The 23,996-nt window shown below is 41.3% G+C and overlaps 1 protein-coding gene and 1 long non-coding RNA gene across 2 annotated transcripts in view; one reads left to right on the top strand and one right to left on the bottom strand.

The window, feature by feature from the left end:
• Nucleotides 1–7,445, bottom strand: part of sema3h (sema domain, immunoglobulin domain (Ig), short basic domain, secreted, (semaphorin) 3H) — a 97,000-nt gene extending 89,555 nt beyond the window's left edge. The window contains exons 1-3 of the mRNA XM_044212172.1: nucleotides 7,299–7,445; nucleotides 5,895–6,129; nucleotides 3,936–4,659 (exon numbers count right to left, since the gene is read on the bottom strand). Of these exons, the coding sequence (XP_044068107.1) occupies nucleotides 3,936–4,035 (100 nt within the window). The 5' untranslated portion in view covers nucleotides 4,036–4,659; nucleotides 5,895–6,129; nucleotides 7,299–7,445. The remainder of the gene's footprint in view (nucleotides 1–3,935; nucleotides 4,660–5,894; nucleotides 6,130–7,298) is intronic.
• An 8,965-nt stretch (nucleotides 7,446–16,410) lies between these two features.
• LOC122883455 lies at nucleotides 16,411–17,845 on the top strand. Its single transcript, XR_006379636.1, has 5 exons — nucleotides 16,411–16,771; nucleotides 17,068–17,221; nucleotides 17,322–17,389; nucleotides 17,478–17,540; nucleotides 17,734–17,845. It is a non-coding gene; the product is annotated as an uncharacterized LOC122883455 (long non-coding RNA).
• Nucleotides 17,846–23,996: the final 6,151 nt, after the last annotated feature.

Raw genomic sequence — 23,996 nt, 5'->3', positions numbered from 1 at the left:
TGTTAATTAGAAGATGCAGATCTTTACTTTCTCATTACCTTTGATTGTCACATTTGTTATACCCAAACAGCAAAACACCCAACATGGATCAAAGTCTTCAATCCTGTCAATCATGAAGAGAATACTGATGGAGCTTACTGCTTCAGGACATGGCAGAGAGCTTCAAATACAGTGTCTGTCAAATCTTCCTTCTATTCTCCTGTGAGGTAAACCCCCACCCCACTGCTGCTCCCACAAGCTTACAACAAATGGCAACAACTATTCGCTTACAACTAATACCTATAAGCTTGTGCAGCACCACTTCACCCTTTAAGAGGACCCGTTGACTCCAATTCAACCATGCATAAACCTCCTAACGGGAGAGACTGTGCCCCTGTTCAACACTGGCATGTTGATTCAACAAACATGTGTTTATGCAATGTGCTGCACAGTGGCAACTAACAACTGCATGAAGAAAAGACTGAGACAAGAGAAAAAGAGGGTAAAATACACCAGCATACCAATGCACAAATCAGTTCTCCACCACAGTATAGGCTAAATATCTAGCTGGACTTCCCTCTCTTCATATCCACAATATCTGGCTGTCATTTAATAAAGAACGTTCTGTGTCCATCCCGGTGTCCCCTGCCTGTCTGTTCTGTAACAGAAGGTCGGACCAAACCGAAAGGATGACAGCCTCAAGACCCGATGGATCCTTCCTGGACCTGGAGGAGATGGTCCAACAATATCTCCTCACCCATCCTTCACCACTTGTGGCGGATTGCGAGATGACGCAACTAGGGGCCTTCTCAGGCTCAGCACAGGACTGCAAGGAATTTTTGGTGAGGTGTTGCCTGGTCTTCAAGCGGTATCCACACCAGTTTCCTAACGAACGATCCAAGGTGGCCTTCGTGGTTCTCTAGCTAGTCGGCCCGGCACGTTGCTGGGCAGGATCCCTATGGGCATGAGATGAGGCCATCCTCAACATTTTGGGCAGGTTCGCAACACTCCTCAGGAAGGAGTTTGGCCCGCCAGTCATCAATTCGTCAGCCAGTCCTCAGCCCGCTCCTCTACCGACCAGTCTTCCATCTGCCAACCCACTACCTGCCTGCACCGAAGCTCCGCTGCTCGCCTGCTCCGCCGACCCACTGCTCACCTGTTCCCTCGCCCTCACTCCCTGCTGGATCGCAGCAGCAGCCATCACTCCCTGCTGGATCGCAGCAGTCAGCACCCCCTGCAGGATGGCAGCTCCTCGTTCCCGGGCTCTCTGCCGGACCACAGCAGCTCCTCGTTCCCCTGCTCTTCGCCGGACCGCAGTCGCCTCGTCTCCCGGCTGGTTTGCAGCAGCTCCCTGGACTCCCTGCTGGATCGCAGTCGCCTCCTCTCTCGACTGGATTGCAGCAGCTCCCTGGACTCCCTGCTAGATCACAGTCGCCTCCTTCCCTGGCTGGATTGCAGCAGCACCACTCCCTAGCCAATGCTGGATTGCAGCCACCTCCGCTTCCAGTTGGATCACAGCACGCTGCAGGACTGACGGCTCGGTCACAGCAGCAGCCATGCCCTCCTTCTCAGCCGGAGGGGCAGGTTCCGGACTCCCAGACACCACAGGTCCAGCCCGCTCCTCAACCAGTCATCCCGACGCCGGTTCCTGCTGTACCGTTGCCGGCTCCATGTTTGGCTGTCCCGTCGCCGGCTCCATGTCTTGCTGTCCCGTCGCCGGCTCCATGTCTTGCTGTCCCGTTGCCGGTTCCATGTCTTGCTGTCTGGTCGCCGGACTGTTCTGCTGTACTGTCACCGGCTCCTGAGCTGGTTGGCAAGCCTCCAGGGGGTTCCCGCCTTTGCCGCAGACCTCCAGGGAGTTCTCATCTCCAGAGGGTCCACGCTTTCGCGTCCGCCTCAGGCCTCCGTAGGGTGCCCGCCTTCACCGCAGACCTCCAGGGGGTTCCTGCCGTCACTGCAGCCAGCCTCCTGTGACCTTCCTCCTGTGCAACCAGCACTCTGCCAGGCCTCCAGATGGTATTGATCTTTGCAAATTGCATGAGATCAGTTCCTCACCTGTCAAGCCTGTCGGGCGGACCAGTTCCACGCTTGTCCAGTGCCCGGGCCATCCGCCCGAGGTCCCCAGCTCCTCGCCTGTCCAATCCACACCTAGTCCACACCTGCTCCCAGTCACACTCCTGCTCCATATTAGCTCCCAATCACAGTCTGCATATAAGCCCTGCACTCACCTCAGTCTATGTCCGACCTCATTTATGATCAGGACTCCCCATGTTTCTCGGCATTACGCCTATTCTCCCTGTCTCCAGCGATCTCCCTCTCCAGCGAGTTCTTCCGCCTACAGACTTCCCTCTCTTCATATCCACAATATCTGGCTGTCATTCAATAAAGAACGTTCTGTGTCCATCCCGGTGTCCCTTGCCTATCTGTTCTGTAGCAATGACTTTCCTGTCCCATTTTTAAGGAAGTTGTGTCTATCTGCAGGTTTTTACAGCAACCTCTGCATGGATTTCTCTGTGATGGACAGATTGGCCTGGGGCGAAGAAATTAATTAATTTGGTGGTGATCTGGGATTTCTGCCATCAGATAATTTTTTTTTTTTACAGTCATAGACACTTGATTTCAAATCCTGAGGGGGTGTTTGTGCTGTCAAGAATTCAATTTATGTCTTTGGGTATGAAGCTTAATTGCCAAATTGTTTCAAAGATTTGATTTCTACAGGAAATAAATCTAAAGGAAATTAAATCCTACTATCTTCTTCTTGTTGCTATCAATATGCTTTGTATCTGCAAATAATTTCTGCCAAAGAAGCTGTAAGTAAAGGTCATAAATGATGGTGGTGTCCATTATTCAATAATAGTAACATTGTACTCAGCAACTTAATTTCTGAGATCTGGGAACACTTCTACTAAAAGGGGGCAAGTAACATGAAAAGTCAGATGATCAAACAGGTTTTATACAAACTCACAGTTTAGCCAAACTTATTTGGAAGAGAAAACAAATGTGAACAGTAAAATTATTATCTAAACTATCCTTTGTAAACATCCACCACAGATTATAGACCAACTTCCTGGTTCAACCTTGACTTACTCTACTTTCTGTGGTTTTCCAGTGTAATATGAGAATATTGGCAACATTTCAGGTGGGCTCACTTTCAGGTTCACTTACAAATAAAGTGGTTTAAATAATCTGGCTAAAGTGTTGGCTTGTTTACAACCTGTCTTATCATCCAACTTGTGTTTCTTGTCCGGTCTGCCCCGTCTTTGTTGTAGCAATGACGCTGTGTTTCCAGATGTCAGCGATTACTTTAGTTAGTGCAATGTTATCATAACTAAAAGAAATGATGGACAAAACTGTGAAAATGAGTCCTAAATTGGAATAAAATAGAATTTCCTTTAAAGTGTCTTATACCCTTGACTGCTGCCTTTGTTGTAATATGCTGAAACCAAATGCTGAATATGTAATTTAGGAATAAAACTATTTCTGACATTACGACTGTGTTGGAGAGACAAAATGAGCACTTAAATTATGCCACTTCTGAACAGAACTCATGGTGAGGGGAGAAAGTGAGATGTGCGGCGAAACTTGACTACTGGAGGAAGATTAATTCAATACAGGTGATTACAGAGATGGAGGAAGTGAGGCAGTATGGGAAAGACAGATGGAGACAGGTAGAGGGGCAGAAAGGCAAAGGTATAATTGTATAATTTGTACTCCATATGACAGTGTGTGAGTATCAATAGAAGAGGAAAGAAAGAAAAGTGAAAAATGAGAAGCTATGCATGATTCCCATCACCTGCGTGTGTGTGTGTGTGTGTGTGTGTGTGTGTGTGTGTGTGTGTGTGTGTGTGTGTGGAGAATGAGAGAGCAACAGATGTATTAGACAGTAAGAGCAAAGAAAGACTTAAAAACGCTAAAAACAAAAGAAGACAGAAAAGAAAGGAAATAATGCCTCTTACCGGAGTGTGTGAACTGCAGTCTTGGTTGAGATGCTCTCCATGCCCCCGTTAAGGTGGCCCAGAGGTGGGCTAGCAGGGCCGCTGTCACCAGCCAACACATCCTCCACCTTATCACACACAAACACACACTGAGTCTGAGTGTGAGTTCAAATCTGCTGAATCCAGGCAACTAACAAGTGCCAACACAGTTTCAGTCAAAATCTCAGTGTTGCATTCAGGTGAAGTGCTCCCACACACGCTCACACACACAGGGATACACACTCTTAGTCGAAAGTGTTGTACTGTTAAAAACACAATTTGAATCCGATTTGAGTCACAAAGATGCTGAATCCAAACACTCTTACAGTCCAAGTGAGTCAGGCTTGCATAAGTCCAGATCCTGAAAATAATTCACCACTCCTTTGTAAGAGCGTAACAGCAGCGCTCACGAACACATTACCATCTGTATGTTTGTGTGTTTATATTTTTTTTTTTATGTGTTGTGGGCTTCAGAGATGGAGGGGAAAATATATTCCAAGAAAAAAGTCGTCTCTCCGCTGCCTCCTCGCTTCTTGACAGCTCTCTTCTGTTCTGTCTCTCCTCCCTGCTCCTCTCTGCATCTCTCTCTCTCTCTCTCTCTCTCTCTCTCTCTGGGAGGCGGAGGGAGCAAGATCCCAGAACACTGTGGCCACCCTGAACACACACAAATGCAGGCACGCACGCTTATTCGCTGCTCCTGGAAAGCCTAGTTAAAGGGGGAAATGAGAGCGACAAATCAACTTTCATCTTTATTCCCATTGTCTCTCACTTACTCTTTTTCACTCCCCTACTTTCTTTCTTTATAATATATAACACTTATCAAAACCAGTGATTATTCTGAGCTTTACCAAAGGCACACAAACAATGAAACAATAAGACAAACGTGAATAGTAAAATTTTGGTCAGGTAGTAAGAATAAAATGAGAGAAAAGTAACTAATAAAAAATGCCAAGAAAAACTACAATTACAAACAACAATAAGACAAGTAATCTGTACATGCACATCTACATACACATATGCACACGTATTAGTATTAGCCATATTAGCCAGTTAAAATAAAATAATAAAAGGACTAAATAATAATATAAAAAAAGGCTTTAAATAAAAGTGGGTTTTGAGAAGCAAGTTAAAATAAGATATTGATTTTGGAAGTCTGAGTTCGTCAGGCAGATCAGAATTGAGGTGCCCAACAACAAATGTTCAGCACCTTTTATTCTTGCCATGGGAAAAGCCATCAGGCTCCTGACTCAGGACCTCAGATTGTGTGCAGGTTGATAAGGGGAGAGAAGATCTTAAAATCAATTCTAAAACAAACCTTCTCTTTCTCAGTACCAAAGTCTCCTCCTTAGTCTCTTTCTTCTTTCTTAATATTTTCTCCATTTCCACTCCCAACCCAAATGCAATCATTAAAGGATGTGCCTTCTTTCTTGCTCTGTTATTTTCATTAGATAGCAGTTCACTAGGGTACGGTAGCGAAGGCTGAATTTTTCACCAGCTCAAGTTCAATCACAAGCTAGCAGAGACAATTTATTCATTCTCTGGGATAAATAATGAATTTAGGTTGTGTGCAAATGAACAAGCATATACTCCCTCCAAGGAAGAAGATTTTTTTTTTAAATATGACCCAGTAGTTTAATTATATGATTAGATGTCCTGTAACCTGGTGTTCACACAACCTCATACAGCTTTTAATTGGATGAGGGCAAATCTGGTCAAACATGCTTGTTAATTAATTTCAGAGAAGAGGAAGAAGTCGCCTTGTAGTTATACAGACTGACTAACCCTTCTCCAGTGATGGCACTGTGCCCTGCTGGAGTGACCTTGAGCAAGATACTGAAGCTTCATGTTTTAATAATAAACATTAAATGTTTCATGTTTTTGCTCAATTTCATGAACATGTCTATTATTATTATCATAGTAGTATTAGTCTGGACTGCATACCTCTCAATGCTGTGGTGTTCTTATGGTGGCCCTAATCCTGATCCCAGGATCACCTGTCATTCAGACAGTGTAGATAGTACTGTCACTTAGATTTTCTGTTGATGAATTTCCTGTAGATGGTGCTCTTTTCTTTGTTACTGTCATCACTGTTATCATTCTTCTTGGGGCAGCTGGACCTATGGCCAACAAAAAAGAAGGGGCTCACGTTGCTGAAGTTGCCATGTGCATCACATCTCTGAGGAGAAAAGATGGAAAAGACAGGCAGGTATAAATCAAGGATTGTGTTGTCAGTTTAAAAACTCCAAATAGGACCTCCTAAACTCTTGTGTCATTAAGACAGGATAATTAGAAGCTCTTCACCAATCTTACCTGATCAGTCAGCTTGTTAATTACAACTAATGACCTCCCAGCTAGCTTGAACAAAAAGCTTCTGATGTCAATTAGTCAATTAGCATGTGAGCTTTGGCTGCTGAGATCATTACACACATCCATTACATCTCATGCATATTCCCTGTGTTTCATGGGTTGAGTGAGATTGCATCAGTTAATGAGAACTCACTGTCATCTTGTTCTGTATGTTTAGTTTCATGAGGTTTATGTCTAATTCACTAATTCACAGTGTTATTGATAGTAATGGTTATCAAACTGATGTAAGTAATATGAAGACAAAAAAAGCATCAATTTTACTGTTTCTTGAAATATAAGTGAGTGTTTTTTAAGCTACTGGTGGCCGTTTGCCTGCAAATAATAAAAAATTAAAGCCTCTGTCCGACGATGTGAAGGTAGAGAGAGAGAATCATTTCTTTCATTAATCATAATTATTATTAATTTATTATTATTATTAGCTTGAACCCTCCCTCCCAACCTAGGTCCCTTAAAATTTCATATTAAGGGCTTCAAAATACACTAAACAGGCCTTGTTTTATTAAATCTGAGAGTGATAGCAACTTGTCTCCTTTACACATAGCAATGAAAAAATAGCTGAAGTTGTATTTGTTCTATAACGTTTTTATCCAAGAGCTAACTGGCACGATACGAGTTTACACCACAGAGATAATATATATTTCTTTAAATTAGAATAAGAAACAGTCATTATTGGGGTAGGTGGTAGGCCTCTGTGATACTAAAACTGTAACTGGTAGCTAAGCTAGTACATGGTTGATTAAGTGTAATGTTATAATAGTTCATATTTTATATGCCATAGGGAGGCAAGTCCACAGTGAGAGAGTTAGGTTACCAAAAAATAGCCTAAATCCAACAAAAAAGATGGGGCAAACAAAATCTTACCAAAATATGACTATGGTCTGTGGCTATTTGTGTCATTAAGTTAATAAACTGTCTGAGAATATGACAGATTCCTTCACGCAGGTAGGACTGTGCTGCCATCTTACATTTCTTCCTTACCTGTTTGGGATCTGGCGTTTCGGAAGCCTCGAAATCCCATGAGACTCCGGGAGAGTAAATTTATATCGAGACTTGGTTCGTATATAAAAATCAGCAGTGTAAATTTGCCTTCTTGCTTAAGTTAGAAGTCTTTCTCCACGCCCAAAGTGAACATAATATTTCCGGTCAACAAATCTCGAAGACTAAAAGTGTGAAGAAAAGAAGCAATCATTGTAAATTCTGACACACGTAAGGTGTAATGATAGCATTACACCACTAGAGGTCAGTGGGAGTCGTATAAATTCAGTATACTGTATTTAAGAAAGAGAACAAACATATATTAAATATGGTTCAGAATATGACATTTAAAAAAATATATAAGCCTACAGAAAAATAACAGCAATTGAATGTGAACATGCTTTTCAGTTGTCTTGGATGTCTTGAGACTCTGCAGGAATTATTTTCCTTTTTTTTTCCTGGAAAAAGTGGGAAACAATATTGATCTAAATCTAAATGCTGCCGTTCAGCCTGGAGTTGTACTTGGTAACACCACAGGGCCAGCTTGAATGAATACCAGCTTCTCTTGAATTAATTCTAAGTCCTAATTTACTATTTAATGTGTTTATGGGTCTCAGTATTGAGTTTATTGCAAGTTAATCTTACTTTATATGTTTTTCATCTCCTATGGTAAATATGACATTAGTAACATAAACAAGTATACATAGTTATACTGTATTAGCATTCCCATAAATTTGTCAAGTATAATTTATGCCTTTGCTGTGCTATTTGATTTCAGTAATTTTCATTAAATGTTGGCCAGGTTTAATCCCAGAGAGTCCTTTAGATTTAAGTTATTTCTTTAACAGATGTGATGGAGTTTATGAAAGGGAGGAGTGAGTATTTTGGAGGGAGTGGGTCAACCGTCCTACGCAAACCCATGTGTTGGAAGCCTTTGAGTGGGGGTGCGACTAACGTGGTGCGATTGGTGCTAAATGGTAGCCAGTGGTGAATCTACAGTAAAATAAGAACATTACCACTGTGGTTGAGTAATCTCAGCAAGGTTGAGAAGGTAAATAATGGGTGTTTTCACTCGGCGTTGTGTTTCGGTGCAGACAGCCTAAAAATAAAACTTTGGGAAACACAGAATAGGTGGGTGTATGGGTGACTCACAATCACAAAGGAATCCTTGTCATGGCCTTACTACAAAGTCATAACAAAATACACCTCAGACAGAGACAGAGTCATCACCAATTATCATCTATTGAAAAGATGAATAGCACAGTAGTTAAAAGGGGCATCACTCTCAATGTATTCTTAATGCAGTAGCAGCATACATAAGCACAGCAGACCTGTGAATTCAGTTTTTTTTTTCTTAGTAATTACTAATCAAAAATGTTTCAGTCTAATCTTATTATTATTGAGGCACTACAAACCACATTATGGCACACCCCTGTGACTTGCTAGTTAGTAAACAGGATCTGCCATGTGTTTGCCATTTCCTCATTCAAGTTCAAGTTCTTTATTGTCATATACACAACAATTACAGTGAAGCAGTCATTGGCAATGGAATTCTTAATTGTCAGGCTCCCTCCAACGATGCTCAAACAATATGTATTAAAAGAAAATCACGCAAGTAAAAAGAGAGAATCTAAGACGTAAAATAGTGCAGAAGTTAAAATTTATAATATAATATATAGAGAGAATAAAATATAATACAATAAAATAAAATATATAATATACTGTGGTAGGCAGGTGTACAGTAATGATAAAATTAATAAACTGTAATGTAGACATGTTATAGACAGGTAAGAACAGGATTTGCACTCATAATATATATATATATATATATATATATATATACACATATATATATATATATATATATACACATATATATACATATATATACATATATACATATGTATATATATATATATATATATATATATGTATGTATGTATCTTATGGCCTGAGGGATGACGCTGTCCCTGAGCCTGGTGGTGTGGGACTGGATGCTGAGGTACCGTGGCTAGGGTGGTTGGGGTCTTTAATGGCCTTCTTCCTACACCACTGAGTGTAGAAGTCCTCTATGGATGGCAGCCATGTGATGTGCTGTGCAGTTTTCACCACCCTCTGTCATGCCTTACGGTTGAGGACGGTCCAACTGCCATACCAGGCGGTGATGCAGCCAGTTGGACCCCAAATTAGCCTTGGGTGATGGGGCACAATGAATTTTTGAAAAATTGAAAACCACACACACACACACACACACACACAGTTAAGTCCTACAAATTCAGGTCAAAAATACCCGCATTTGTGGGAGCCTTTGTAGTTGAATGGACTTGTCAGCCTACATATTCAGCCTTGTATTGGAGACTTCAAAGGAGACAACCCTGAAAATGGGACTAGGAAAGCTATGAAGGACAGAAACCCAGAGGGAATGACTAATACCATGTTTTAGCTTTTTAGAATGAAACCCTCTATGAGAAAATTCATTGTCTCGCTGAGGCTAGTGGAACAGCCTTCAAAATTGCCAAGCATTGGCTCTATATAGCCTAGAGTGGTTTAGGGTAATGTGGGACATTTTTTGCAATTCTGACTTGTGTACCATATTTCCATATGAAATCCCCAAGATGTTTGCTTATTAAATCATGAGACAATTTTCAGATATTGTACTCAAAGGGAAAATATATATATTACTGTTCCTTGTGCCAAATCGTTCCAGAATTTGTGGATTTTCTAATCTGGGACAGCTAGCGCTGAAATCTGGGACACTAGTTTTTAGGTTACCTTAATTTATACAAAACAAATTTATCTGCCAAAACACTCATTGTTAAATGTGTATACCCATGTTTGGTCATTTAATTTAGTAGTAATTTATTGTGACTAAAAGCTATTGCATTGACTTAACTATTTAGGTAGCTACTTAGCAAACCAGTAGGCTAATATGGCTAGCTAATACTAACTGTCTAAATCCTATGTCACTGACCTTTGAGAGGACTTCACAAGGGGTACTTCTGTTTGATGACTTCCGGCCCGTTTATAACATCACATTTGCAAAATCATGTGATTTCAATTACATGAAAACCCCTGCTTGGATTCAACACCAAACATCTTCACTTTAATGTTGTAGAGGAAGAGATAAATGCACCTTAGCTTAGGTTTCCCACATTAGTCAGTGTCCCACATTACACTAAACCACCATACTTAAAAATCTGTGGAACATTGGAAAAGCGGCAGTGTAGGAGGTTTTTCCCCTTCTCCTCCCTGCCTCCCTCGCTCGCTGAGCTGCCTGTTTCACTGCACATAATAGGCTCTTGTGTAACCCGCCCCCTCTCTCCTCTCGCTACCTCTCATTGGACGGCTTCCTTCCTCTCCCTCTCATTCCATTGGACAAGTCGGGCGGGCGATGAGCTCATATTGGTTAAATCTATTTGGGCTCGCAAGGGGCTAAAAATAGGCCGGTATATAAACTCGGTGGTTGAGCTGTGTTGCGCTTTAGTCCTCTTCGCCGCAAGCTCGGAGGAGCAGGGAGAGATGGGGTGAAGAAACAGAGAACAATCTCATCACCCCCAGAAGCCTCCCTCAAGCTCAATCCTCTACAAGTGTTGCACCAGAGGCAGCGTTGTGCGTTACATGATGTCCGGCCAGCAGTTTTGGTGGAGGAAGCAGTGGCAAACTTCCTTCCGTCCTTCCTTTTTAACTCTGGTTTCGTTCTGAATGTTCTGAGTAGATGTTTTACATCAGTGATGAATAACCATAATTTGACTTGAAATTCATTGTAATAATATCTTTGTAAATGAGGCCCACACAACTGATATAGCTGTGATTGAACCACTGTGGTTCCAACAAGTTGCATCCTATAGCCTATATGTTAAGTCTCTTATTCAAAACCCAGTGATGTTTGCATGGCCAACATGGCTAATATGTAGCATCTCCATAGGTTATTTTTTGACATTGCTTGGGCGTAGCCTTGTTAGAGTGCTGCAACGTGGATGACAGAAGTTTAAGACCATTTTAAACTGCTGTTATCCAGCAATGTGGATAACAGCAGTTTAAAATGCAGAGAGGCCAGTAGCAACTGACAGTGTTCTGGCTGATGGTCTAGTGATTTACAGTAAGGGTAAAAAGTGCTCTCTTCTCATTTGCAGGGAGTCATTTTCAGTCATAGAAGCACAAGCTGACTTCTTGTTTCCTCTCACATCCACCCACTGCGCCTGTTGTAATCCATCATTGCTGCTACTATCCATCCTTCCATTTTCCATACCTGTTTATCCCTCCTCCTCCTCCTCTTAGCATACCACACAAGTCTCCTATATAAGTTGCCAAAGGTCAGTCTGGTCACCTCTCATGTAACAAGGTGTAAAATAGAGTTTGACCTGTTGTCTGAATTGTATGCAATGGAAGGAATAACAGCAGGAGAGCCAGGAACATAGGAAATGTTGGTTCTAAGTGGTCCAAACATCAAATTTCTTTTAAAAAGAATCTCACAAACCTCATCCTCATTGCATCTTTTATTTAGACTACTGCTCAGTGGTTACACTGTAAGTTTTCACATTCAGTTCTAAATTACTCCCCATAGCTGATGCTTGCACAGTGACAATGGAAAAGTGTTTTTGTGTCTATATGCTTTCCCCTCTTTGAAATACCCCTCTTTCATAGTATTTGCCTTGAAGTTTGGTATTATTAAGTTACTTCTATGAATACCAATCAAATTGGCTCTTTTAATTAATTTCTATTATTATGTCTTCTTGTCCTCCACGCAAACAGTGGCACCAAAATGATGACAGTTGCCTCTAGACATTTATTGCTCAGATAGTATTACCAAATTATGATTTCAGTCAAATTCAAGTGCTGTTGCTCAAAACAGAATCAGACGTAGAGATTTTTGCCACCATTTGGTCCGAATCAGTTGTAAAAATGTGACTCTGTGTAACTTTATGCCATTCTGATTAGAAAGCAATATATGTGTGCTGCATGTAAGGCTAAATATGTATATTTCTAAATGAAAAAAATCTTGTGAGCACCATCCTGCTCGTACGTTCATTCATTCATTTTATTTCTGGGTTTTCACTCCTCCACACTGCCTTACACAACTACTGTCTTTTATTGTTGGTTACAGAGCAGCTCCACACTCTCCGCACACACTTGCAGTTTCTCAATATTACTCCACAACATCCAGCATCATCCCACACAGGCTGAAACTGCCTCACCTCAGCATCCCACACACTCCGTTCTCTCTGCAGCATAGGCCTCAGAGTGAGGCTGTTGGCACATCTCTGTGTGGTGTGGTGTTGCTTTCTGCTTTTCAACCAGCAATCCTCCTAATTACCAGTATTGTACCTGGGTTTTAATAAAACTTCATCTATGGTGATTGAAGAGAAGTGAGTGAGAAATTGTTTCTCTTCCTTTAAAGCAAGACTACAGAAGATGCAATTACAGGAAGACACATTGAATTTCCATTCATTCTTGCCGAGGTACAGTGTGTTTACTTCTTGTTTTAATTTTGTGGTAAAACTATTGCAATGTTTATTTGTGACACAAAAATATAGAGTAAGAGTAGCACAAGTCGACGATTGAGCATGGCATTTATAATTTTCATTGTCAGAGATAGTTACATTTTTTGGCTAATGCATAGCTAAGAAGGTCGCACTTTATTTTCCGGCATTCTAATAAGATGAAATAAGCCATACTTTGTATCAAATTAGACCGAAACTAGAAATAATGTTCTTTATTAGACAGTAAACAAACACAGTTAATTAAACACCATACGCCTAAATTATGCTGTAATTAAAGCGCTTATAATGCCATATTAGACCCAAAATTTACTATACTTAGACACTATTATACCAATTTATAGTCTAATTAAATCAAACACAATACCATATCAGATTCAAAATATGTAACAGTTAGATGCTATTCTACCCAAATTATGCTATATTAGAAATCACATTTAATGCTGTAAACATGGGCATATGATTTAATTAGACAACACAGGCTGTAATTAGACACATTTATTGACATATTATATCGGCCATAGCCTTTATAATAGTTGCACATCTATTCCGATAGGGTAACAACAAGCGGGAAGTGGGTAGAGGGGAGTTCATTGTACTGTATCTAAGAATGTATTTATTTATTATATATGATATTTATTGGTATTTATTAGGTTTATATTTGGGTGTGTAAACTTCCCTCTACCCACTTCCCTCTTATTGCTACCCTCCCGGAACTAATAGTTGAGCCCCCAGGGCAATCAATCAATGAGTACATTTGTTAAAATACCACGTGTGTTTATTTAACCTGTGTACTAATATGCAAATCTGTGCATAAATTATCCATGTTCGTCTAGTAATACTATTTACTAGACGATTTAGGCTACAATTAACTAGAGATCTAGTAATGGCGACCAGACGTTACACCAATACAGCTTTAATGTGTGGTTAGTTTTAGATATATGATTTCACAGTACAGTTCTGTTGTAATGTGTCACATATTAGCCTCTAAGAAAGTCTAATAAGATCTAACAGTGGGAAATAAAGATGCAATGTCCTGGCAGCTTCCATAATGTTACTGGGGTTAAATAGTGACACAATGGTCTGATGTCTTAACTGGTATGGGAGTAGAGCGTCCATCAAGGAAGCATGTATACTACCTACAAACTCCACAGGTCTCCGGAGAACATCCAGGCTACGAGGAACGTGTGAAGTAGTGACCAGATGTGACACGATGTGGTTTGACTTTAGTTTACAGTACAGTTTTCTTCTAATGAGCAACAAATGACCCTGTAAGAAAGTGAAACTGTGTTAAATAAAGGCCAAATAAATGTATTGTCCTCTGAGCTCTCTGTGTCTATTATAAAGGCTATGTCCGATAAAATATGGCATTAAGTTCATCTAATTACAGCTTGTGCTGTCTAATTAAGCTATCATAGGCCCATGTTGGCAGCATTAAATGTGGTGTCTAATATAGCATAATTTGGTAGTAAGGGTAGAATAGCATCTAACTGTAGCATTTGATATGGTATTGTATTTGATTTAATTAGACTATAATCTTGTAATATGGTGTCTAATTGTGTATTATGATCTCCTAGTAGGTTTCTAATTAGAGTATAATTTGGTATAATAGTGTCTGTATAGTATATTTTGGGTCTAATAGGATATTATAAGTGGTTTCTAATTACAGCATAATTTAGGTGTATGGTGTCTAATTACTGTATAACTGTGTTAGTTTACTGTCTAATAAAGAACATATTATTTCTAGTTTTGGTCTAGTTTGATACAAAGTATGGCTTATTACATCTTATTAGAGTACCGTAAAATAAAGTGCCACCGCTAAGAAAACTCAAATTTAATTGTGTTTAATTTAAAATGATAATATGCAGCTTTATTCAATGTTTTCATACGTGAACTGATTCTATGAGTTTTCAGTGCATGTTTTTGTTTTGAGAAACAGCTAACAAAAAGGAAAATAGCTGGCAGCGCACATTCAGTCACACTGTGGAGCAGTGGTCTTAAAAGAAGCCAGTTGGTGTGGGGCTTTTGATTTAGCTTTTCCATTTTTTCCCAGTTCAAAGGGTTTTTTGGGGGAGTTTTTCCTTATCTGAATCAAGGGTCTAAGGGCAGAGCGTGTCATATGTTGTACAGATTGTAAAGCCCCTTGAGGCAAATTTGTGATTTCTGATATTGGGCTAAATCTCCAGTTTATGCAACTCCCTCCATTATGTACACCTGCTGTGGGTCTCACACCAAAAAGTAAATATAAGAATTCTCACACTGTGATATTTTATGATTTAAAGTGTCAAGAATGGATGTGTTAAGGTGGTCAGACTTCCAGTGACCAGACTACAGTCAAGTGCGTGATTGGGACAAATTCTTTTGATAAGAAAAGACCATCTGAACATTTAGCAACAAGTTGCACATTCACTGACTGCAACTAATGTTTTTCTTGTAACTATTATGGAATAAGAATAGAATAACTATTCTTAATGCTTAACACTATTTGGGACCAAGTGGTCTGAAAAGTGAAGCCAATGCGGAAGTGCCTTAAACCTGCATTCTTTCTAATGGCCAGCAGGGATTACTCCACTGGTTGCAAAAAGAAGTCCGATTGTCTAGAAGTCTATGGGAAAATGACCCTACATGATTTATAAATTCAGTAAACACTTTCCTAATGAGTTTAAGGTCTCATTCGCTAGTTTCAAGTCTTCTTCAATACAGCATGATGTTCATTTTGTAAATTATAGTCCCATTTAGAGTAAAATTGATGATTTAGGGCCTGGCTACCTTTTGATCGCTACCACGGCGACCTGTCAATCAAGATAGAGGCAATGTGTATCCACTGCTCTGTGTAGCTACATTTAACTAGCCATGAACTTGTTTTTTTATTTTGTGCTGTTTTTGTCTAAGAACTCTGAACCTTTCACAGTGTGTTTTCAGTTCATGAAAGTGTAACATTTTGGTCGCCTAAAAATGTGTGTTCAGTGGTCGGTTGTACTAAAAGACACTAGGAGTCAGCTGTTCATTTTTTCCGGTAAGTACATTTTGTTTAAGCCTGTTTTTCGCTAGCCAAAATTAGCATCCCAATTAATATCACAGTTAACGTGAATTATGGATGCACCTTGCTAACCAAGCTAGCTAGCTCCACCCTCTCATCACTTCTGGCTCCAAAAAAAACAAGATGGCGATGGCCAAAATGCCAAACTCAAGGCTTCAAAACGGTAGTCCACAAACCAATGGGTGACATCACAGTGACTACGTCCACTTCTTTTATACAGTCTATACTTTATATCAGACCAGCACATACGGGTACTTCGCAAAACGCCTTTTGAGGGATAGAAAACCTCTCTCTCTTTCTCTCTCTCTCTCTCTCTAAACTCTCTTTCTCTCAAAATCTAACACACAGCAGCAGATGGCCGCCCACCATTGAGTCTGGTTCTGTCCAAGGTTTCTGCCTGTTAAAAGGAAGTTTTTTCTTGCCACTGTCGCCAAGTGCTTGCTCAATGTGGGATTTGTTGAGTCTCTGTAAATAATATTATAAAGAGTACAGTCTAGACATGCTCTATAGGAAGTGCAATGAGATAACTTCTGTTAAGAATTGGCGCTATATAAATATAATTGAATTGAATTGAAAACCGAAGATTCAACAGATGGCAATGTAATTTGACATGTGTCTGGGTTACAATTTTGACAAGTTTGTATACATTCTTTTCGTATTAAACAAGCCTTTGTTTTATAGACATGTCTAATAATGATTTTGTGACCTTGCCTAAACCTGAGCGTTCATGAAACCTCGATAAATTGAGGTTGATCGGATTGGTCAGCTGTCGTACTCCTAACTACAATGCATTTACTGTTAATTTGCCTAATTCTGAAAGGTGTGTGAAGCCTCTCTAACCTATATTCATTCTTCTCTGTTAGATCTCAACAGGAGCCATCTTAATAGCCAGAAAAGAATGTGGCAACAAGTTTAAACAAAAAACATTTTCCAGAGTGGTATGTAGCCTATAATGAATATAATATCTTATGTGTGTGTATGTCTATATTATGTACGTAGGGATGTATGTTCATAACCTGCTATGTGTATATGTATGTGTGTGTATGCTTGTATGTATATGCAACATTTCATTATTTACATCTTGTAACTGTTCCTAATATTGCTCATGTTTTTAATCTTCTGACCTTGGAAAGCACTTTGTGCTTATTGCTTGAAAAGTGCTCTATAAATAAAATTATTATTAAATGTGAAATATATGTGTTAAAATAGTAGCTGTAAATATGTACCATTTTAGCCACCACAAAAAAAGACGGATGCCACTGCTATTGGTGGGGGACCTCCACCTGAGGACCTCACACCCGCAGAGGAGCTGGCATTGAGCTACAACCGGGGGTGCCCACTAATAGAGGGAATACAGGGGGGGACCTCCTCAGACATCATTCCCCAAGGTACTGGGGAGCAATATGTACAAAGTATTGTCCACTGTTTTTCCTCAACAAGTATCAGTCTCTCAATGGTAATAACTAATGGTGGGCCTATATCTTTCAGTGAGTGGCGACACTATATGTCTACTAGATCCCCCAATTCAAGATGCCCGAGGCTTATCTGACCCATGTGTGAGTAGGTCTTTTGTTAAAACACTGTGCATCTTATGCAATTCTTTCTTCTTTTGTTTTACCAACTACAGCGTTCTCCTATTTGCAGGGAGATGTTTCCAGCCTCTGGCCCTTGATGAGGAGACTTTATGCAGTCACAGAGATGCCAGAGGTAAGAGTAAGACCAAATGTGAAATGTTTTGGATGTGTCTATATTCTACAAATTATGTATAACCATACACCTTGCTGCATGCTGCTGACATGGCCGGAACAACAAGTACGTCAGCAAGGAATGAAGTAACTCTTCATATTGCTGTTATCAACTACATAACCAGCTACTATTAGACACATTTTCTCTTTCACAGGATGTCTGTTCAATATACAAGCGTCATCTGCTCATTGCAATGGAAAGGCGAAGCAGAAGGTCATGGTTTGGACTGTAATTAAAGTATTTGTTTTTTGTCTTCAGAGGTTGAACAAAATGAGTGAATTAATAAATAACTTCCAACACAACATTGGCACACTTTTCTTTCTTAAATTATACATGCTAACCTTTCAAATAAAAGGTTTCACTCAAAAACAAAGGTGACCATGAATAAAATGGGGATTAACTGAAATAGGTTTTAATTTCTGTTTCAGAAAACATAACATATGTGATGCCATTGACTGTAAAGAAAGATGGACGACATGACAGATCCCTAAAAGTGACACCAGAACATCTTGATCGCCCCCCTGGTGGCTGGCTACAGTATAGGTCATAAACCCCGCTTCCTCCACGTTAGCTGATAGGACATGAGCTAAACTAAAAACTCAAAGTACACATCAAATAAATTTTCCCAAAGATGGTTTCTATCATTTTAGGTAGGTCTTATCACGCTGACGTATGTTCAAGTGTTAATTTTTATGATAAGTTTGGTTCTAATTAGTTATTTGATGCTATAAAAAGGGGGGTCTCACGCCATGATTGACAGCTGAGGCCAGCTTGTGATTAAGTCGGCCTGGTGTACAGGTGGGACCTCGATGCTGCAGCTCCAACCCTAAGGCGCAGACTCTCAAAATAGTCTGTCTGCAGTCTGCAAGATTACAAGTTACGCCCACTTCAAGCTATGTCCCCTGCTGCAAATAACGCCCCCTGCTACAAGTTATGCCCCCTTCAAATTGTGCTCACTTCTTTCTTAAAGGTGTATGACCCTCCAAGGGCATTCTGGCTTTCATCGGTTTCTTGTCTACTTTAACTAGCTACTACACCCAAAAAGACACATTTTATAATATCTTTTTAATCTTATGTGCAGTGGTGGTAATTATTCATCAAATCATTAAACAAACAAAAATGAGCTTAAAGCACTACTTTGTGTCCTCTTGTTCAGCTCACCAGCTACTTAAAAGACGTGATGAGTTCATGATTGATCAATGTAAATCTAGCTGGGCTTTCTTTGTGTTTGTTTTCGAAATCAAAATATTGCTGTATGTCATTTTGCCACAGAGTACAGCAGTTGAGGTGCCTGCACACCTAAAATTCTTCTCAGGAGGTGCAAACGGAGAAAGGCAAAACTGTGTAGAGCAGTGTGCATGGAGTTCCATGAAGTTTTAATAGATCATCAACTCCAGTAACAATGTGTTACTACTGTAAAAATGACTTCACTTCAATTTAAACAGTTATCTCTGGAAAATATTCTTAATGTTGACTAACTTTTTTTAGTTACACGATCCACCATCTTGCTGACAACATGTCATTTTGACATCTTGTGTGGTTCTGTGTGATTTGGACAACTTCAAGTTACGCCCCCTGCTACACGTTACGCCCCTCTCTTGCAGTCCGCAGACAGACCCCTCTCCAGACTCTGGCTCCAAATGACGTCACCAGCGCAAGATGGCTGCGCCCGTATCCGCGATATTTTCAAGTTTGTATCTCTGCAGACCAGAGACTTTGAGAGGGCATGGTAACTACCAATCATTTTTTAATTTGGCCAATCAGAGGCTTACAATCCACTGACAGTCAAAAACTAATTTCACCAATACGCCGCCTAAACCAGTTGTCAATCACTTTTTAATTCAGCGAATCACTTCACAGTATTATAAGGGGGGCACACAAACAACTCACGCTCCATCCATCATTTGTTTTAGTGATGGGAATTACGGCTCTTTGAATGGAGCCGGATCTTATGGCTCCGTTCCTTTCTGAGAGTCGGCTCTTTCGGTTCCCAAACGACTCTTCATTAAGTACCACTTCTGCTGTTCACTGCCCCAGTTACATATTACATAATTACTTATTTGTTGCAAGAAATAAACATGCAAGATTCTTCATCTGCAATACATATATAGCTACCGCTGTCTGCTTATCAACTTCTTGATCATAACACAATATAGTAACTTTTACCACTGCTCATGTTAGAAAGGCCACCGCAAGAAAATGTGTTCTTTGATTAGATTATCAAACAGACAATGGATCATAGATGTTTGTTTCTGGCTTCCAGCATTAGCTAGCGTAGCTCCCGAGCCTTCATTTTCTCAGGATCGTGCCCGGTGGGCGGAGAAGGGTCCAACTGCAGTCCTCCCTCCTGAAGCCAGTGAACCAATGGGGTTTGAGCATGCTTAGTAGGGTTCTATTGTATGAAGTAGGCTACGTAAACTTTCACTTATTTCACCTTAGCAGTCCACCAAAATCTGCTGAAAACTTAGGATCTAAACATTGAGAAACAAGATAAGTTTGTTTCTTTGTGTCGAACCTCCCCCTTCCCTTATGAGAACGATGATTAGCCGAATTAAAAAGTGATTGACAACTGGTTCAGGCAGCGTATTGGTGAAATTAGTTTTTGATTGACAGGGGATTGTAAGCCACTGATTGGCCAAATAAAAAAAAGCTTGACAATTACCCCTCTCACTCGGTCTGCAGAGATACCCTGCCTACTCTTTTTGGCTTCATTTATGTACAGTGGGAGGAAGTGGAGACGCGTCGTCCATCTGTATATACAGTCTGTGTGTGATGCGAGTGTCAACACACAGTTGACCGACCTGTCTTTTGGGATTCTGTTTCCGAACGTTGTACATTCTTTGACACACAGCTAAAATAATCTTGACAGTTAGCCTGATACGGAATGCAACCGCAAGGGGGCACAAGCCAGTGTCTTCTTGTGCCAGTCCCAAGTCTGGATAAATGCAGAGGATTGTGTCAGGAAGGGCATCCGACGTAAAACACATGCCAAATTAAAAATGCAAATCGTGAAAATGACTTCCATACCGGATCGGTCGGGGCCCGGGTTAACAACGACTGCCACCGGTGCTGTTGACCTACAGGGTACCAGTGGAAATTGGACTACTGTTGGTCAAAGACGAAGAAGGAAAGGAGGAAGGTGTGTTCGTAGGCAGAAAGAGAAGAGGAAAGCTAAGAATGTAGGACTGACAGTAGGGACTTTGAATGTTGGGACTATGACAGGGAAGGCTAGAGAGTTGATTGATATAATGCAGAGAAGGAAGGTGGACATACTGTGTGTCCAGGAGACCAGGTGGAAAGGTAGCAAGGCTAGAAGCTTAAGAGCAGGGTTCAAGTTGTTCTACCATGGGTCAGATAGGAAGAGAAACGGAGTAGGAGTTATCCTGAAAGAGGAGTTTGTGAGGAATGTTCTAGAGGTGAAAAGAGTATCAGACAGGTTGATGAGCCTGAAGCTGGAAATTGAAGGGGTGATGTTCAATGTTCTGAGTGGTTATGCCCCACAGGTAGGATGTGAGTTAGAAGAGAAGGAGAAATTCTGGAGTGAGTTAGATGAAGTGATGCAGAGCATCCCCAGAGGTGAGAGAGTGGTGATTGGTGCAGATTTCAATGGGCATGTAGGTGAAGGGAACAGAGGTGATGAGAATGTGATGGGCAGGTTTGGTCTTCAGGACAGGAATGCAGAAGGACAGATGGTGGTAGACTTTGCAAAGAGGATGGAAATGGCTGTAGTGAACACTTTCTTCCAGAAGAAGCAGGAACATAGGGTGACATATAAGAGCGGAGATAGAAGCACCCAGATGGACTACATCTTGTGTAGACGTTGTAATCTGAAAGAGACCAGTGACTGTAAAGTAGTGGTAGGGGAGAGTGTAGCCAGACAACACAGGATGGTAGTGTGTAAAATGACTCTGGTGGTGAGGAAGATGAAGAGGACAAAGGCAGAGCAGAGGACGAACTGGTGAAAGTTGAAAAAGGAAGAATGTCGTGTAGTTTTCAGGGAGGAGCTGAGACAGACTCTGGGTGGTCAGGAAGTGCTCCCAGATGACTGGACCACTACAGCTAATGTGATCAGGGAGACAGGTAGGAGGGTACTCAGTGTGTCATCTGGAAAGAGGACAGTGGACAAGGAGATTTGGTGGTGGAACGAGGAAGTGCAGGAGTGTATACAGAGAAAGAGGTTAGCTAAGAAGAAGTGGGACACTGAGAGGACTGAAGAGAGTAGACAGGAGTACAGGGAGATGCAGCGTAAGGTGAAGGTAGAGGTTGCAAAGGCCAAACAAAGAGCATATCAGGACTTGTATGCTAGGTTGGACACTAAAGAGGGAGAGGTGGATTTATAGAGGTTGGTCAGACAAAGAGATAGAGATTGAGAAGGATGTGCAGCAGGTTAGGGTGATTAAAGATAAGGATGGAAATGTATTGACAGGTGCCAGGAGTGTGATGGGAAGATGGAAGGAGTACTTTGAAGAGTTGATGAATGAGGAAAATGAAAGGGAACGAAGAGTAGAAGAAGTGACTGGTGTGGAGCAGGTAGTAGCAAAGATTAGCAAGAGTGAAGTAAGGAGGACGTTGAAGAGGATGAAGAGTGGAAAGGCAGTTGGTCCTGATGACATACGTGTGGAGGTATGGAAGTGTCTAGGAGAGGTGGCAGTAGAGTTTCTGACTAGTTTGTTTAACAAGATCTTGGAGAGTGAGAGGATGCCCGAGGAATGGAGGAGAAGTGTACTGGTGCCAATTTTTAAGAACAAGGGAGATGTGCAGAGCTGTGGCAACTACAGAGGAATAAAGCTGATGAGCCATACAATGAAGTTGCGGGAAAGAGTAGTGGAAGCTAGGCTAAGGGCAGAGGTGAGCATTTGTGAGCAGCAATATGGTTTCATGCCTAGAAAGAGTACAACAGATGGAGTATTTGCTTTGAGGATGCTGTTGGAGAAGTACAGAGAAGGTCATAGGGAGTTGCATTGTGTCTTCGTAGATTTAGAGAAAGTGTACGACAGGGTGCCGAGAGAGGAGCTGTGGTATTATATGAGGAAGTCTGGAGTGGTGCAGGACATGTATGAGAGCTGTAAGACCGTGGTGAGGTGTGCTGTAGGTGTGACAGAGGAGTTCAAGGTGGAGGGGGGTCTCCATCAAGGATCGGCTCTGAGCCCCTTCTTGTTTGCTCTGGTGATGGACAGGCTGACAGATGAGGTTAGACAGGAATCTCCATGGACTATGATGTTTGCGGATGACATTGTGATTTGTAGTGAGAGCAGGGAGCAGGTGGAGGAAAATCTAGAGAGATGGAGGTCTGCTCTGGAAAACAGAGGAATGAAGCTTAGCCGCAGTAAGACAGAATACATGTGTGACCCAGGTGGAACGGTGAGGTTACAGGGAGCACAGGTGAAGAAGGTGCAGGACTTTAAGTACTTAGGGTCAACGGTTCAGAGCAATGGAGACTGTGGAAAAGAGGTGAAGAGGCGAGTAGAAGCAGGTTGGAACGGGTGGAGAAAAGTGTCAGGTGTGTTGTGTGATAAAAGAGTATCAGCAAGAATGAAAGGAAAGGTGTTCAAGATGGCGGTGAGACCAGCGATGTTGTACAGCTTAGAGACAGTGGCACTGAAGAAAAGACAAGAGGCAGAGCTGGAGGTAGCAGCGCTTAAGATGTTGAGGTTCTCTTTGGGAGTGACGAGGACGGACAGGATCAGGAATGAGTACATCAGAGGGACAGCTCATGTTAGATGTTTCGGAGATAAAGTCAGAGAGGCCAGATTGAGGCGGTTTGGACATGTTCAGAGGAGAGACTGTGAATATATTGGTAGAAGGATGCTGAGGTTGGAGCTGCTAGGCAGGAGGTCTAGAGGAAGACCAAAGAGGAGATTTATGGATGTAGTGAGAGAGGACATGAAGTTAATTGGTGTGAGTGAAGAGGATGCAGAGGACAGGGTTAGATGGAGGCACGATTCGCTGTGGCGACCCCTGAAAGGGAACAGCCGAAAGGAAAAGAAGAAGTTAGCCTGATACGGAGCAGGCTAATTCAGCAGTATAAGTTGCCTTGGTTACTGAGCAGGGAATCCTATAAACCACAGTAATGGAACGGATCTCACTTAAATTAGCGAGACGTATCAAAATAAGCCAGGATTTTCCTTTATCCACCTTGATAGACTACCGCTCTGGTGATTGAGTCAAATATGTATAGATGTCCGGATAAGCAATTTCTGGCCGCTCTGTTGGGAAGGTTGGGACTGGGGAAGACTGAAGGAACACGACGGCTGACCGATCCGATCAACCTTAATTTATCCAGGTTTCATGAACACTCAGGTTCAGGCAAGGTCATGAAATCATTATCAAATATATGTTAAAACACAAAACAGTGTTAAATTGCTGTTGAAATTACTTTGGAAAGAAACGTTGACGGTTAGCCATGCTCCATAGCCA

The sequence above is a fragment of the Siniperca chuatsi genome, linkage group LG10 (genome assembly GCF_020085105.1).
Source record: "Siniperca chuatsi isolate FFG_IHB_CAS linkage group LG10, ASM2008510v1, whole genome shotgun sequence".
Classification (NCBI taxonomy): domain Eukaryota; kingdom Metazoa; phylum Chordata; class Actinopteri; order Centrarchiformes; family Sinipercidae; genus Siniperca; species Siniperca chuatsi.
The sequence above is the reverse complement of the archived record's forward strand: the minus strand, read 5'-3'. Positions and strand labels throughout refer to the sequence as shown.